General features: G+C 46.0%; 1 protein-coding gene across 6 annotated transcripts in view; it reads right to left on the reverse strand.

Annotated features, from left to right (window-relative positions):
* LRP1 (LDL receptor related protein 1) overlaps positions 1-17,213 on the reverse strand; it is a 306,533-nt gene that overhangs the window by 92,836 nt on the left and 196,484 nt on the right. For all 6 annotated transcript variants that reach the window (XM_083428173.1, XM_083428171.1, XM_083428172.1 and 3 more), the window contains 7 exons: positions 16,065-16,181; positions 15,669-15,749; positions 10,402-10,569; positions 9,632-9,814; positions 8,553-8,753; positions 7,642-7,887; positions 5,691-5,888 (listed from right to left, as the gene is read on the reverse strand). In XM_083428173.1, coding sequence (XP_083284299.1) covers positions 5,691-5,888; positions 7,642-7,887; positions 8,553-8,753; positions 9,632-9,814; positions 10,402-10,569; positions 15,669-15,749; positions 16,065-16,181 — 1,194 coding nt within the window. The remainder of the gene's footprint in view (positions 1-5,690; positions 5,889-7,641; positions 7,888-8,552; positions 8,754-9,631; positions 9,815-10,401; positions 10,570-15,668; positions 15,750-16,064; positions 16,182-17,213) is intronic.

Consider the following 17,213-nt stretch of genomic DNA (forward strand, 5'->3'; position numbering starts at 1 on the left):
TAGTTCCAGAAGGTGTGCCATCTGCTGTTTGTTTCCAACCCAAATTTCCTTATTTACTAGCTAGGTTTGCATGCTGTGCTCCAAATCCAATGTTTGCCTTTTGATGACTTTTTCGGGGGGTTTTTTGTTTGTTATCTCCACCCGCTGGAAAGGTATAGCAGCAGGAGACTGAGACAGGCCTAAAGGACTACAACTAGTAGGATATTTGTAAAGGAGTATTATTGGAGACTATGGTGGGCAGAGAAGTACCATCCCCCTCCCTGGCAGTGCCTTTTACATTTTAATGCATTTCCCTTAAAAACTTCATCTTCCGATGTATCTCAGCCATTTCTGATCCAGTCATTCTCACATTCTTATTCCTGAAGGCAAATAAAAATGTGTAACATGCTAGGGAGGTATCTGGCCTTTGCCCCCCTGTAAGATCTGCTATGGGGCAGAGGGAATCTGTGGCAGAGAGAAAATACATAGCTGTAGTTATCCAGCTATAATAAAAAGCATCCACAATTCTAGAAAAGAGCTTGTCAACGTGTGCCTCTGAGTTTGTTCCAAGTGGGATGTTTGAGAATCGGCTCAGGAATTCATTTTGCTGGCTCTCTTCCCAAATGCCAAGTGAATAATTGTTGTGTGATTTGGTTCTAAAGTTTTCATTGCAAGAAACAAACACAATATTTAATGTTTTTCTCTTTCCTCCACATCCTCCTTTCCTCTGTGTCAAGTATTTTTGATTGCAAGCCTGCAGACAGGGACTGTCTTACTTTTATTCTAACGTAAACTGCTCTGAGAGCCTTACTGGCTGAAAAGCAGGGTAGGAATGTTTTAATTAACTATATAAGTATTTCCCCATGGGCAATAGCTCCCAAACCATTTTTCCTGCACTGACCACTTGAAAATTGCTGAGGGTCATGGTACAGCACATAATTATGTTTCTGCCTATTGCAGCAGCTGTGCTGCTGTGTGCTAGATGCTGTATGGTTTTTAACTACATTTTTATTGCTTCTTTTATTTCTTACATTTAATTTAATTGTATTACAATTCGCTTTCCATAAAATACAAAGTGTAATGCAATAAAATACAACGTAAGAAAAAGCAATAAAAATACAATTAAAAATCAGTATGAATGTGGCAGACAACCTGAATGAAGCCTGCAGACCACTGGAGGTCGACAGACCACAATTTAAAAACCCCTTCCTCGGGGTAAAACTGCAGTTTCTCTAAGGTAGCTGCCATCTGTTCCCATATCACTAAGATGAGGCTTCAGCTACACATACACATGTGTGCACAGTCCCTTTCAATGCAGCAACCAAGGGATAAAACATAACATATGCATAAGTAGTTGGGCCTCCAGCAAGCATGACTCAGAACTCACTCAAAACTCTGGTCAGGGATTGAACCTGAGTGGTGTTGTGGCTGAGTGTCAGACCAAGGCCTGGGAGACCAGGGCTCAAATGCGCACTCAGGTTAAGGGCTGAGAAGCAGTGGCTGGCTATCGTGGAGTGAGAGCCATGTATGCCACCTTGAGGTCCTTGGAAGAAAGGTGGGGTGGAAATGTAATAAAAATAAATATACATATATCCTAGCCTTGGGCAACGTGGAAGGCTAAGACATCATTTTAGATGCAGCTGTTGAGAACAAGAGAGACGGCTATGGGCAGGCTAATCAAATCAGGCTCCCTACCAAAAAGGCTGTCACTTTCTAGAAAGCCACAGCCAATCTAAAGGTGGCAGTTCTTATTTCTATTGAGTCTGCCTCCCTGCAGTTGGACCCTTCCCAGCTGCACCCTGGTGCTCTACTGCCACCCGAGGTCTCCACCTATCTGGAATCATCAGCCGCTTGGAGGCACTAATCAGGTTAGGCTCCCGCTCTTTGTTGAGGCAACTGTCAGGCTGTAATTACAATTAAGGAAACTCCTGGAATGCTAATTAACTCCCACATAATGATCAGCATTTAAAAGGAAGACAGTATCATTAACAAGCGGACTGAATGCTGCAGCTTATAGGAGGCCAGCGACACAGAGGCAAGAGAAGTGCAGAGGACAGACTGAAGAGCTGCTCTCTCCCCAAAGCCCTCTCCACACATCCCAGTTTCCCACAGGGCTCCCCCCATGTGTCGCATGGGCAGATATGCTGAACATCTCACAGTAAAAAAAACCACAGCCATTCAAAAATGAAGGGGAGGATTCCTTTGGCCTGCCCTATCACTACCTGCTGCCCACTAAATAATTTTGAATAAAGGGGCCAGAAGAAAGGATATGACCACGTTTTAGCTGATGCCTGATGCTGTGGGATCCTGAGGGTTCACAGATGTAAAGCGGTGGTGGTGTCTAGGTCTGTGAGCTTTCTGGGAAATAAACAGGGCTGCAACCAGCAGAGTGGGCAACAGAGAGAACCAATGACATATGACCACCTTCTCGTCTACTTCCTAGAGCTGGAGACAGTTGTCTCCTACAGTGTTTTGTGGTGTGCTTGTTCAATGCATCTTTGAGATGTGGCTTAATGTGTGCTTTTTAAGGAGCTGCCAACTGTCCCTGGCCTGGGGAGTTAAAAGACAATGGTGGGGGGAGGGTCAATCTTCTATGGGCTTCCAGGTTAAGAGAGTCCTGTCCTTCGCACACTTGTACTTAGTAACACTTGCCTGCCTTGTTTGAGGATAACGTCTCATTGAACTGGATTGAAACCGAAGGCCTGCTGTGCCCCAAGTTAACCGGCTGCCAATTACTGTGCACAAATTAGAAACGCTCATCTAATCAACCCCAAGAGCATTTGTTCCCCATCCCAGGGACTCAGTCTGTTACCTCTCTATTTATTCAGCCTCCCTGAGCATTACGAGAAGCTTCCTGTTATAGGGCAGGACCTCAGCAATTGCTCAGAAAATGGTATTTTGACACATGAGTGCCAATACTCCCTGATCTTTTGGATTTCAAAGCTCTGTCCATACACACAAACACAAAATCAGGAATGAGCCCACTGTGGAAGAACGCTCTCTGAAATTGTGGCACTTGTATGACATTTTCTCTGGGATCAGACTGAGAGAGGTCTTCTTTAAAAAAACACACACAAAAACAGTTTGAGGAGAAGCTGGGTATGTTCAGCACAGATTGGCCAGCCTTGGCATCAGCCTTAAATCAAATTTCCCCTATCTCTTCTAAGAGAAGGGTTGTGCACAGGGTTGTGTACTGATTGGCTGGCCCTTGTGTCATTTAGGAAGTCATTGCCCCCTGAATGAAATCTACAGCAGAGTAAATGGGGATTATCAGGGATAGAATTTTGATGTATTGATTTATTTATTTCCACCAAGGAGGAGGAAAACTGTAAAAGAGAGACGGGCATGACCATTCCATTTGGTTGTTAGAAGAACTTTGAAACTACCGTATTTTTCGCCCAATAGGGTGGACCTAGTTTCCCCCCAAGCGCGGGGCTGGGGCGCGGGAAGCCCAAGCTTCCCCCGACCCCAGCCCCCAGAACAGGCTGCTATCCGCAAGCCTGGAGAGCCCTGCGGGAACTCCCGTGGTCTCCCCAGGCTTGCGGATATCTGCCCAAAGCCCGGGGCACACTCCGCTGCGCTCCCTGGGTTTTGGGCTGCAGACCGCTGTCCGCAAGCCTTGGGAGCCTGGCGGGAAGTCCCAAGGCTTGTGGATAGCTTCCTGAAGCCTGCATTCGCCCCATAGGACGCACACACATTTCCCCTTCATTTTTGGAGGGGGAAAAGTGCGTCCTATAGGGCAAAAAATACGGTAAGTATAAGTGCCTGAATTGGCTTTTTTCCCTTCCTCCACCCAATTCTGTTACCTTTTATGTTGTCTGTTTCTAAACTGGTAGCCTGAGGCCAAGGACAAATGAATGAATGAATGAATGAATGGGCAGGTTAAAAAGCTGTAATCTTTCAAACACAGTTTTCCATTTGATCCGCATTTTTGCAGGTTTGACTTGCCTTGATTTCCTACGAAGTGGCACTTGGAGAAATTCTCCTGATAGATGAGGGCTACTCCAAGGAAGAGCCCTTCCTTTATGCTCATCGTAAGCAAGCAGAAAATATTTTTCCCCAGCTTGCTAGAAGCTCCCCTAATTAGTAAAGTGATAGAGATTTTGCTTCCTAGAGCAACAAAGGGTCAAGGGAAGAGACTGGGGAGAGCAGCACATTCCCACTAAAATCAGGGGAAAGGCAGGTTGCTCCTGCTCCATGAAGAGAACAGAAGCCTGCACTGGGAGCGCCACCCTGCCCAGCCTCACGGTTGGCAACTCTGCTCTTCTCTCCCACTAAGAGGCAAACCACATTGCTGTACGTGCAATGAAATCCTGACATCCATGGGGGGGGGGGGAGTATCACAAGGGAGATTCTGAGCAATGTAGCAGAGGGGCATGGAACATTTTACTGCCTTCTGATTTTCTGCTTCAAATCCCCCTCGAAAAAGTCACTTCCCAAATCCCACCCAAGCAGCAGTGTTTCAGATGCCTGTTTACCCTTGCAAGGCACACATATGCAGTGCTGGGAAGAATTCGGGGGGGGGGGGGGAGTTGGTGAGGAAAGAGTTAAGCAATTTCCCCTGTTCCTTCTCCACTGAATATAGCTCCTGAAACCACTTTATTCCATTACATAAAAATGCTGTTTTACAATGCTTAAAAAAAACAAAGAAAAAAGGAAGGGAAGGAAAGGAAAGAAGTAATTGCTCCCTCTCCTAGCCAAGGAAAGAGGAACTGACCAACAAGTTTGTCAGGGAAGAGTTAGAAGTTTTCAGTTTCTCAGAGGGAGAAAGCATTCCCCAAGGCAGGAGGGAGAGCAGTGCATCTAATAGAAGGGAGCAAGAGGAACAACAGGGAGGGACTGGCTGTTCCCAGGAAAGGCAAGGGTTCAGTTCTAGCTCAGATTCGGAGGAGAGGAGATACAGGCCAGCTCTAGCCAGGAGGGTAGGAAAAAGAGCGGGAAAACGAAGGGAGAGGCGCCTTCGCCATTTTGAGGGTGGCTGGTCATGGAGAAGCAGAGCTCAGAAGGTATCTGAAAGAAGTGACTCTGAGGAATAATATTTAAGAACCGTTTATAAGATTGTTTTGTTAATACGCAATAAAAAGTTTTATAAAGAACAAGAAGCATTTGTGTGGTGATCTGAAGAGGACAACGACCAGTCCTGACAAAGTTGTGCTGAAGGGGAAGAACTTAAGAGGTAGAAGCTGCTAACTAAAGGCACAGTAGCCAGGAAAAGTGTCAAAAATACCTTACCACACCAACTCCGCTGTTGAATTTTAATAACTTTGTTTTAGATTTCCACAAATCATGTGGAGAGGGCAGCTCAGAAAACAATGAAATGTGAGGCATTGGAAATGAAACCAGCTAGATTCTTTATGTAAAAAGTAAACAAACAAAAGGCAGTAATTTCAGAGTAAACCTGAGACAGCTGAGGGACACTTCCTTCCTTCCTTCCTCATGATACAATCTGTGACTTCAAACCAAGAGGACCATGGGCGTAGCCAGGATTTATGTTGGAAGGGGGGCAGAACCTCAGTTAGTTAGCTTTATTTATTGATTTACTTGATGGGGGGGCAGCTGCCCATCAAGAGAACCAAGAAGTATTATCCTGAGAAGGGTGGGCTGCGACCATAGCTCACATTAAGATGAATACTTTTCTTTTTGGGCGGGAGGGGGAGTTTAAGGAAGACAATAAGGCTACGGCAACCCTCCTCTTTATACCAAGCACTCACCTCCATTCTCATGCAGCTTTCCCCGGTAGATCTTGTCTTCCACCACATCCGTCCAGTAGAGGGAGCTCTGGTTCAGATGGAAGTCCAGGGCAATGGTGTTCCGCAAGCCTGGCACTAAGACACTGTAATCCCCCTTGTTCAGATCAATGCGCCGGATCTCATGGCGGTTGGAAAATATGATGAAAGGCTTAAAGGGGTCTGAAAATTGAGAGAGGACTGTGGATTACTGGTGCCATTGCACTTTTGTGTTTTAGAACTAACGCACAAGAAAGGGGTTGAAGTAACTTCAATAAGGAATTGGAAACTTCTTCCAATAATTATTTCTTCTCCTCCTCCTCCTCCTCCTCCTCCTCCTCCTCCTCCACTTTGCTCTTTCAGCCTCTGAATTCACCCCTGATCTGCTCATGCCCATCATGAGCTAGACTGCAGACTTAATCACGACCATCATCATCATAAGTCATTATGACATTGCAAATTATCAATAGTACTGACAGATATGTGAACAAGGGATTGCTGGGCTGCACTCTGCTACTCATGTCCCCGGTTCAAATTCCCAGAGCCCTATCATGATGGGCCACTAAGCTTTTCCTTCATCATTTCAAGGAAAATCATGGCTTATTGCAAATGAAGAACATGCATCATTTCAAAAAAACAAAAAACCAAACTTGTTGTCTCTCCTTCCCTCCCTCCCTCCTCACTTTCGCAATTCCATTCCTCCCTGGGGCACTGGAAACAGAGCAGCCTTTCTTGTGCCTGCCAACTGCAACACTGCTGAATGAGGGCAAGTCCCCAAATGACAGGAACATTGCTGTGTTTCTTGGCTGCCAGAATACACTAAGTTTCGTTTCTCTCCCTCCGCCCGTGCACCTCACTCCACTTGCCCGCCCCCCCACCCCTTTTGGACTCCCTTTTCCATTTAATTTAGCAAAAAGGCAGGAACCTTGGACAGACCCCATATCCGCCATGCATACAAAGCAGGTTCAAGGGACCAGGCCACATTCCAGTCCCCTCCACCCAGATCTAACAACGCCGTGCTGTTCAACAGAGGCCCTAGTCTTGCAAGGGAGATGCTTGGTGTTGCTAATGTCACAGAGGGGCTGCCTAGGTCTGCCTGCAGGGCAGAACAGAAGCAGATATCCTGGACAGAGGACACCACAGAGGTGGACCTAAAGGGTGGAGGTTTCCATGTCATCTTCTATGTTTTTCTTCAAGGACTAAAGACAAACTCAAACCATTTTTTTCCTATGGGATATGCCTAGGGAAATGCTGCCGCAGCTTTCAGCCACATACCATAGGGAGTCAATTTCCAGGCCTGGTTGCAAAGAGGCGAGTTCTTCCTTGAAGTGAACCTCCTCAATTCTCCACAATTTTCCACATTATGGAGCATTGTGCCTGCTCGTAAGCAAGCACCTCAGCCTCCCAGGTAAGGAAGTAATTGATTTTAAACCCAGAAAGTGCGGTGGGGCACCTCATCCTCCAATGTGAGGTGGCTTACTAGAAAGCAGACCCAAAGTGCTTTGTGACACCTCTTTAGATCTCATAAGAAACCTTGCAGGGAAATGAGCAGTTTCACTAGCTCAGCAGCACCTTTTCACACAGCTGTGTATAATAGGATGTTTTAATTATTGTTATTTATTTATTCAATTTATATCCCTCCCTTCCTTCTGAATATACTTAAAGTATGTAAAAGGTAAAAATGATGAACTGGTGTTTGAAAATATTAAACAGATTTCTTCATAAGGGAGTTGAGAAAGCCACACCTCCCAGCTATTGAGTATATACTGAAATCCACTTACTGCGCTTTATTTAATGTGTGAAATAGCCCTGCACATGCCCACAGAGCAAAGGATCTAGATCCATTCCTGCAATGCATCTGAGAATCTGATACCATTGGTCCTACACAACAGGTAGAACACTGACACTAACCCGTTCCATCGGGTTATTCACTCACCCATGCTGCGGCAGCTCTCGCCATCGCTCTCCAGCATCCAGCCCTCGTAGCAAGAGCACTTCACATTGTACTTGTCCTGCTCACACTTCTGACTGCACTTGAGGCGCTTGGCGCAGTAGCTCTGGATCTGGCAGGTCTTGTTGTCGCTACCCAACTCCATGCCCAAGGGGCAAGAGCAGGCAATGCCCTCACCTGGCGCAACCGTGCAGTTGTGGCTGCAGCCCCCATTGCTCAGAGAGCAGAGGTCTACAGGAGATCAGAAACAAACCACAGAGTCATTACGGGAAATCTGGCTACATGCCCAAGTTGTTCAAGACAGCCCTGCCTATGGCATATTGCCTATTCCAGGGCCCAGGGTGGTGGTGAACCATCTGATCTGACTGAATAAGAAGAGATGGTGAAATTAAAGAAGGACGGAGCACCATTTATTATTTATGTATTCATTTTACATCCTGCCCACCCTCCCAAAGGAGCCCAGGGTGGCAAATGCCTCAAGAACAATATAATCAAAAACATTCTAGAAACAGATTAAAAACCTTCCACTTTTATAGCATGTTCTGAGCATTCACAAAGCACACGCATAATTTCAGTAATATTTACAGCATCCCTGTAAAGCACAGGTTGCAAAGTACCATCCCAATATTGCTGATAGGCACCTAAGGTTAAGAGTATAACATTGCAGCTGCCTAGCAAGCCCCTGGCTGAAGAAGTATTTCAACTGGGGGTCCTGGCACCCTATCAGCCACGCCAGCCAGATAACAGCATGTCGTGGCTAGATCCAGAACAAGGCACAAAGCTGAGGGGTCCTACAAAAACATACACACAGAGAACTGGAAAGCAAGTCTGGTCCCCTGGGCCATTGTGCTCCTAGAGAAAGGAAGACTGGAGACAGCTCTCCACCTCACACTCACCACACAGCTTTCCTTCATCAGACCCATCCTTGCAGTCATTTCTGCCATCACACAGCTTTTCCGGAGGGAGGCAGATTGATGTGTTGTTGGCACAAGTATGTGAAGGCGGCTTGCAGACCAGGGACTCACAATTCTCTTCATCAGAGTTGTCCTCACAATCATTGTCCCCATCACATACCCAAGCCTTGCTGATACAGCGGGCTACAAGGAGAGGAGACAATAAATATATATGAAACACCAGAAGGGGACTGGCAAAACTGACTATTTCAACACACAACCCCTGAAGACACTGAGGTACTAAAAAAAAGGCATCTCTACAGTATAGTGATTATGAGGGTCACTGGCTGAGTTGGGTGTGACGCCACAGAATGTTCATGAACATTCCAGCTACTCAGGGAATAAAGCTGTCACAATGTTCCAGTCCAATTTCTGAAAGAAAAGGGAAAGTTGTCAGCTTAGCTGACAGAGAAGGTTTATTAAGGAAAAGGGCAAGGGAATCAAGGGATTTGAGGAAGGCAAGGGCTCTTTGAAGGAGTATCTGCATGTCATGGGATCCTAGCTGCATGCCTGAAACAATCAGGAAGTCTGTGCCCAACAGCATTAATAGTTTCATGAACCAGCTAATTTCACCCCCTTCAATGAATTGCACATCACCAAGAGGTATGTATGCATGATCATCCTTATTTGTAGACAGAACTGGAGCAATTCTGAATATGAGAGAACACAAAACATGGTCTCTAGCAAAGATCTGAAGGAACAGGAGTGGGACTATATGGGGGTAAACTACATGGTGGCACTGCAGACCTCAGACTACCTACCTTGGGCAAGAGCAAACAACTAGGAGCGCAGGATAACTCCTGGGAGAAAGCAGGCACCATTTTCCCTCAGACCCATCATTTATCCTTGCAGCAAACCTAGGCTGAGAGATGGGGACTGAGTGGAGATTCAAACCAAGGTCTCCTCACTCAAACACTCCAACCGCTACCCCACACTGGCTCGCCAAAGGTGCGGGAACTGTGCATGAGAGCTGCTTGGACGAGGATGCCTTCATCGCCACCTCTGTAATGCAAAACAATTACCAGAGTCCTTGCAGCCAAACTTGACATTTGGATCGCAGACGTGTGTGACACCTTCACAGTTCTTCTCGTCACTGGAGTCCATGCAGTCGGTGTCACCATCACAACGCCAGCGCATAGGAATGCAGAGTGCGTCTAGCCGGCACTGGAACTCATCGGTGTGGCAACCTCCGGGTGGACGCGTGGCTGGGGATGGAATGACAGGGGCACAGAATGTGAAACCAGGTCACAGCTGGTGACTAGGACTGGAAGCCAGCCAGGTGGTAAGGGAAGCTGGCATGACATGTGTCTTGCCAAGTAGGTTTTGAACAGGGGGTTCCCTCTCAGTTTCAAATTCTGAATGGGTTGTGGGAGGGGGGGCCATACAACCACCACAGGGAAGAAAGAGGGAAAGCTGCACAAAAAACCACAAAAAAGCAGCAGACCTCTGTAAGTGGTGCTAAACCAAGTTAGCAAACAAGGGCTGCAACTCAATGGTACGGGGATGGAGGCCACAGCTCAATGGTAGACAAATCTGCTTTGCCTGCATAAGGTCTCAGGTTCATTCCCTGGCATCTCCACGTAGGATCAGGAAAGAACCTTTTTGAGATCCTGGAAAGCCACTGTCAGTCAGGAGGCAATGCTGAGCTAGATGGAGCAATGGTCAGACTCCATATAAGGCAGCTTCCTCTGTCCTATGCTCACAGGATTTAATTTTTGCCTGTGCAGAATTTCAAAGATGTTCTTGGTGCTGGGCATGTGCTGCCTGGCTCATCTTGACTCCTCCTCCTCACCCTGGTTGGTGCAGTTGGCGTGGGTCTCATCGCTGTAGTCCCCACAGTCGTTATCCCCATCACAGGTCCAGTGCACTGGGATGCAGCGCCCACTGTTGCATTTGAACTGGTTGCTGGAGCAGGAATGGCTGCAGCCAGCTTCATCGCTGTTGTCCCCGCAGTCATTGTCTGGAAGGAGGAGGAAGGAAGAAGGAAGGGTCAGGGGCTGCCTAGGTCTGCAGGCGTAGGAGCTACCCTTCCCACACCCCCTCTGGAAGAAGACCCCTCTGGCTGACAAGCAGCTGGAATGTCTCAAGCTATTTCAGCAATGCACCCACTGTCTGAGCTAACGGCACATTCCCATCCCATGCAAACTCCAGCCAAGCATGCTCCCCACAGTCCCAAGAGCTCTTGCCACTAGTAAAGCAACTAAAAAGTTAGCAGTAGTAATAGTGATGATAATAATAATAATAGTAATAATAATTGATAAAAATGAAAACACAGAAATTGCATAGATCACCTCATGCACCATGGGGCAGTGGGAATGGATGGAGCCAATCTTACTTGTGGTTTGGGGCATCAGCAACATCTATTCATTCATTGGAAACCAAATTATATGTATACAATGGTGTGTATGTGTGTGTGTGTACATGTGAATGTCTGTGCATGTGCAGTTTGGAACAGACCTCATTTAAGATCCTGAAGCTGCTTTTAAGGGACTCCTCAGTTTCTAAATGGGGACAGGCTTTTCTCTAAAATACCTGAGCCTGAAAATGTTTCCATATTTGTTTTGCATTATTGGATTTTCCGCTCCCTGCAGCAAAACCAGTGACCGACAAAACCATTTGTATCGCTAGAGTTTCTCTTGGCTTTGGTGATCTAAATCATTGCTCCTGCTTCTCCTCCTCCCGTCATTGCAGTCTACTTGCCAAATTCTAGAGCAAAAGGAGGTACACAAAATGATGAGTGGCCTTCTTCCCCTCCCATTTTGATTGCCAGCAGGCTTAATCTAATGCACTAGCATTTACACTGATATGCGTCAGGGTGTGAGAATGTGGCGCTCTTAAGTCTCCACCCCCATCGTTCTACCCGGACACTGAAGTCCAGCCCCGAGGGCTTTCTGGCGGTTTCCCCACTGCGAGAAGCCAAGTTCCAGGGAACCAGGCAGAGGGCTTTCTCGGTAGTGGCACGCGCCCTGTGGAACGCCCTCCCACCAGATGTCAAAGAGAACAACAACTACCAGACTTTTAGAAGACATCTGAAGGCAGCCCTGTTTAGGGAAGCTTTAATGTTTGATGTATTACAGTATTTTAATATTTTTTTTGGAAGCCGCTCAGAGTGGCTGGGGAAGCCAAGCCAGATGGGGGGGGTATAAATAATAAATTATTTATATTTATTTATTTATTCAGTTTTCATTCACTTGCTTACCTTCATGGTACAATCCTACACATGTCTACTCAGCACTGAACTCAATGGGCCTTAATCCAAGGTTGGTGTGGGGCCACATTTCATTGGAGGTAACCTGGTGGGAGCCATGTGGCGGCAGGAGGTGGGACCACCCCTTTTATCTCTTTCTCTCTTTCTGCTACCTGCTTTTCACTTTCGCTCTCTCATTTTGGGGCAGGAGGAACCAGTTTGGTGCCCCTCCAGATGTTGTTGGTCTCCAACTCACACCAGCCCCAGCAAACATGGCCAATGATTAGTACTGATGATGGGAACTGGAGTCCAGCAACATCTGGAAGCGCACCACACTGGCTACCCCTTCTTTGGAGGCTGGAAGCATCACCAAAGTGGAATCTACTTACACGCGAGGGCAAGTAAGGCAGGGCTGCATGATTGAATCACAACAGCTAAGCAAAACAAGTATTTGACACTTGAGTAATAGAAGCAGTGGCCGAGTATCAGAGGTACACATGAAGTAGTGACAGCAGCTCCCATCATACAGATGTGAACAACTATAGCTGAAAGCAGGCGCCAGGAATGGCTCTTTGAATTTGCAGAATGGGTACATCAAATGATCTTCATCAGAAAAACTAAGGACAGGAAGTGGGAGTTTTGCTTTGTGTTTTCCTGCAGTGACTGGACTTGTGAAGAAAAGTGACAAGGATCTTAGAGACCAGAAAGCGGGAAAGAGTTGTGGTGCATGTTGATCTATGCACTAACCGGTAGCTTTTGGACAATTCTTTTCGTCAGAGCCATCCCCACAATCCTTTTCTGAAACAGAAACCAACCAGAGAAGACAGAAGAGTGGGCAAAGTGAAAACACACACACACACACACACACACACTCAACATGAAAAAGGAAATCAAATACGAAAATGGTGATGTACAGATATGTTAAAAGACAGATTATGAACAGGGGTGGAACGCAGAACAGGAGAGTCATAAAGGGGGAATGAGAAGCCGTGGACAGAGCTCACACCCTATTTCTCTGGACTGGGGCAAAGTGATCCTGAGACTTTGGGGGAAGGCTGAAGCTCTGGGGCACCTTTCATGGATATTCTAGGCCCATTCCCTGAAATTCAGTGTCCATTCCAAAAATCCATCTGAACTTGTGTGTGCTTAAGTCTACTAGGCAAGCAAGCTCCTAGCGTTTTTACTTATTTAAGTGCAAGGTAAAACATGCAGACAATATTCTAGGTTTAGGAGTTTTGCTAGAGCTCACAGGAACCTAAGAGGTTGCTTTAAACCAGGCAAGGCTATTTGCTCATTTAGTCCAATATTCTCTACTCTGACTGACAGCAGCTCTCCAGGCTCTTAGCCAGAGAGGGGGCTGTTCCATCACATGCCACCTGATACTCTTCTTTTTCCAACAGGAACTGACCTTTGACATGCAAAGAATGTGCTCCAGTAGAATTATGGTTTCTCTCCTAAGTTGACCCTGCAGCTCTTTCCCTATCCCAGTGAACAACAATCCTCAGAACTAGATGGCAGCCATAGAGTCAGAGGGAAGGACCAGAAGATCATCAAAGCCCACCCTGTTGGGGCAGCAATAGGCTTTGTCTCTCTTCTCTTCCTAACCTCACCCACATTAGTCCCAAACTTTCCCCAAATACAACGTATTGACACAGAGAAAAAGAGGTGACAACATGCTGCACCTCACCAAGATGTTTAAAACACAGGTGACTCATACAAGTAAGCCCCAGACATGCTCTCCAAAAGAAATGAAAAAAATCAACAAAAATAGCATCAGGGTTAATAGTCAACTGACCTGGGGATAATTTCCTTTCCCATTACCTACTACTCACAGTCCTGCATAGAGACAGTTTACATAGTCAGCAGAATCAAGTGGTAAAGCTTTCTCTTTCTCTTGGGACTTTTTCCAATTTCAGGGTGCAGAGGAGCATTGTTGCCACTCCTCCCCCAAAAGATCCCAGCATACAGAAAACAAGCATCTCAGTTGGAAGGCAAAGCCTGACCTTTCTTGCTGATAGGCAAATGTTCTAAATGCAGGGTTTGTTTTTTGTTTTGTTTTTTGGGGGGGCGTTCAAAAATGCAGACCCATACCTGCAACTTGAAGTGGTACAATCCAGACAAAGTTTAACCACTTGAATCTGGTGAATCTGGCCCTTAGGATTCTGAGCTTGAAACTAAATCTATCCACTTATGAAATGATATTGGGGTGCAAGCCTATCCCACATCAATCTCCAACATTCCATCTTTGACCGTTTAAAGGGTCAAAGCACTGAAATCTTCAGATCAGCCCAATCATGCAATGTAATTAATGAGCAGATGAGGACTTAGGGCAGGTGTGGGGAGCCTATGGTCCCCCATATGTTGCTGAACTACAACTCTTATCAGCCCCAGCAAGCAAGGTTTTAGGAACTGGCTGGATGAAGAAGAGTGAGGAGAGGCTCCAGTTGAAGAACCCCCAAGGGAAGCTGCAGAGGAGGAAGGCTCTGAACCAGGAAAGTGGTGGTGGGACACAAAAGACAGGTCAGAGGAGGAAGGAGGCTGGGATGCTGAAGAAGCAACAGGCTCGAGGGAGAGAGAAGAGTCAGAGGTAGAAAGCCGTTCAAGGGCAGGGCAGGAAGCAGAGGGAAGCAATTCAGGTTCAGTGGAGGAGCAGGGGCAGGAGCTACAGCAGTTTCCCACAGTATTAAGCTCCCCTCCACCCTTGTCTCCAAGGACACACAGAGCTTCACATGTAGCCAAACAAAGAAAAACAGAGCGGGGGGGGGGGGGGGGCTCCCTAACGGGCTTTAAGGCTGCTTGGAAGACATCTGGTTAAGGAGGAGCTTCAGAGGGAAGTAGGAGGGGAAGACAGCCAGTCTTGGCAACTGCACTACTGGGAGCAAGCCATGCCCTGTGGTGCTCTCTGATTGTATGCTATTTTTCCTAATAAAAAGCTAACTTTACTTCGAGTCTCTGAGTCTCCATGCTGACCTGCATATGAACCAGCCCTGACACATGGTCAGTGACCAGGGATCTGTTATATTTATTTTGATTTAACAAAATTTGTATACCACTTGATTAAAAAAAAAATATCTCACTTGCAGTTTACAAGAAACATTAAATTATCAATAAAAAAAGTTTAAAATGTGCAATTAAAAACCTTTTTAAAACAATTAGACTCAGGTGTAAACCAAGAAGAACATGCCAACACCTATGTGTCTGAATAGGCTAGCTGAAATGAAAATGTTTTAAGCAGGTGCAAAAATAACACAATGAAGGTGCCTGTTTGATGTCAACAGGTAGGGAGCTCTGAAGTGCAGACGCTGCCACACCAAAATAATGATTTCTTACAAGTGAGGAATTCCAGGAGTATTGGAGTTGTAGTTCAGCGGCATCTGGAGGGCCAAAGGTTCCCTACACCTGTCTTAAGGTAAACCTGATTCAAGTCCATGTATGCTAAACCTTCCTTGGTTCACATTAAATGCCTTGGTGGAATGGAATTACGCATTTAACTCAGCTGTAAAATGGCACCAGCAAACCTGTCCTTGCTAGGAAGGTCAGGATGGAAAGACGAAGAAGTTTTGTGCTTGCATTGCCCACCCACTGGCTTCTTCTGAACAGGGTTTCTTGGGGGAGAAAAGGGCAGCTCATGAGGCTACAGACAGCCTAGTACCATCAGACAGAAGGTGAGCCCCCCCCCCATGCACACATGAGCAGGGGGCATATTAAAGCAAACAGAATGGTACCATGCAGAGACTGCAAATGTGGAAAAAAGAAGCCCAAGCCCTTTCCTAAATAATCCCCTATCTCCCATCACAGCTAGCCTCCCCTTGTTTCTGATCTCACTATTTCAATCACCACAGCAGGCTAGCAGTCAGGTATGTGGCACTTACCATTGTCACATCTCCAGTTGATGTTGATGCAGCGGCCATTGTGGCAAGTGAACTGGGTCAGAGGGAAACAAGTTGGGTAGGCTGCAGAGGTAAAACAACAACAGTGTTAGCAGCATCTATCTCAATGTCCAGAATGCTTTTAAAGGGTTGGTATCCTGGCATGTACTCAGGCGAGTGTCTCCACACCCCTTTAGCCCGCCTTCCCTGCATGCCCCAAAATAGCTGCCACTGACCAGCAAAGCACAAACAAATTAGGAAGTGGGCAAACTCTGGCTGTTCAGATATCTGAATCTGTGGTATGTATAGCAAAGTTTGAGTACTAATTCCTCCTGTTCGCATAGCAAGCATTCGGAAAGTGGGGGCTGCATATACACTGGAACATCTTCCATCACTCACCACATGAGGCTGACTCATCAGAGCGATCCCCACAGTCATCATCCAAGTCGCAGGTCCAGGAGATCGGTATACAACGGCCGCTGGCACAGGAGAACTGGTTGGTAGGGCAGGTACGAGCTGGGTGGAGAGACAAGAGGTAATGAATAAAAGAAGCAACGTTACTGGAGGTACCTGAAAATGTCAGAATACACAAGGAGAGCTAGAACAAGGCTAACGGGAAGATCCGAACATGCAAAAGAAACATGTTTGTAGAGATGGCATATTACCATTGTCCAAAGGGGCATCTAAAGGGCCACTTATCAGGGATGATTGCCCTGCATTCTGATGTAAACCAACCTGAGCCACATCTCCTGGATTAAGGTGAAGATATGTAGTTAGCCTTTAGATTTCCCATGTTTTTGAAGCACTTACATTACTAGGAGGTAGTCTGAGGTTATCTTTCTCACTACCCCAATCAGATAATAGCTGTGTCAGCAGCTAAAAAATACAGGGGTCTACCACCACACATGTTAAAAATGGGGCAGCAAGCACCCTGGGAGCAACAGGGTAAGATGATGTGTGATTTCTCCCAGTGAGATTGTATGGGGGACAACTATGGCTGCCAATACAGGTAATTTCTTCTGAGAAGTTAACAACACTCATGGATGGTTATCACCCACCCTTTTTTCAATACCTTCTAAACCCATCATATATTATATAAACTCTTGGCTAAGAAAAGAAAACTGCATTGCATGACATCAACTGAAACATGACTAACAAAACACAAGGCACTAAATCTGACTGGTTAATTATATGCTTTACTGTCTGAAAATAGGTCAGTGGTTCAAACCAATATCACCTTCAAGAAAAAAATGGAACCAAGATTTAAACTTATAAATCCAGGAATGGATTTTTAATAGCATGTAATCTAATCTGATGAATGTAACCTAAGGAAAAAATGAATTTAATTATCTTTTAAGTGTTTTAATACATATTTTAGCAATCTTCTATTCACAATTTCAAGGTTTTATTTTTATTTTTAGTAAGCTGCTTAGGTTTTAGTACAAACATTGTGTGTGTGTGTGTGTGTGTGTGAGAGAGAGAGAGAGAGAGAGAGAGAGAGAGAGAGAGAGAATAGACTTCCCGGCAGCAGAATGATACACACTTCCC

The sequence above is a fragment of the Podarcis tiliguerta genome (assembly GCF_965153285.1).
Source record: "Podarcis tiliguerta genome assembly, chromosome: 2".
NCBI classification, from domain to species: domain Eukaryota; kingdom Metazoa; phylum Chordata; class Lepidosauria; order Squamata; family Lacertidae; genus Podarcis; species Podarcis tiliguerta.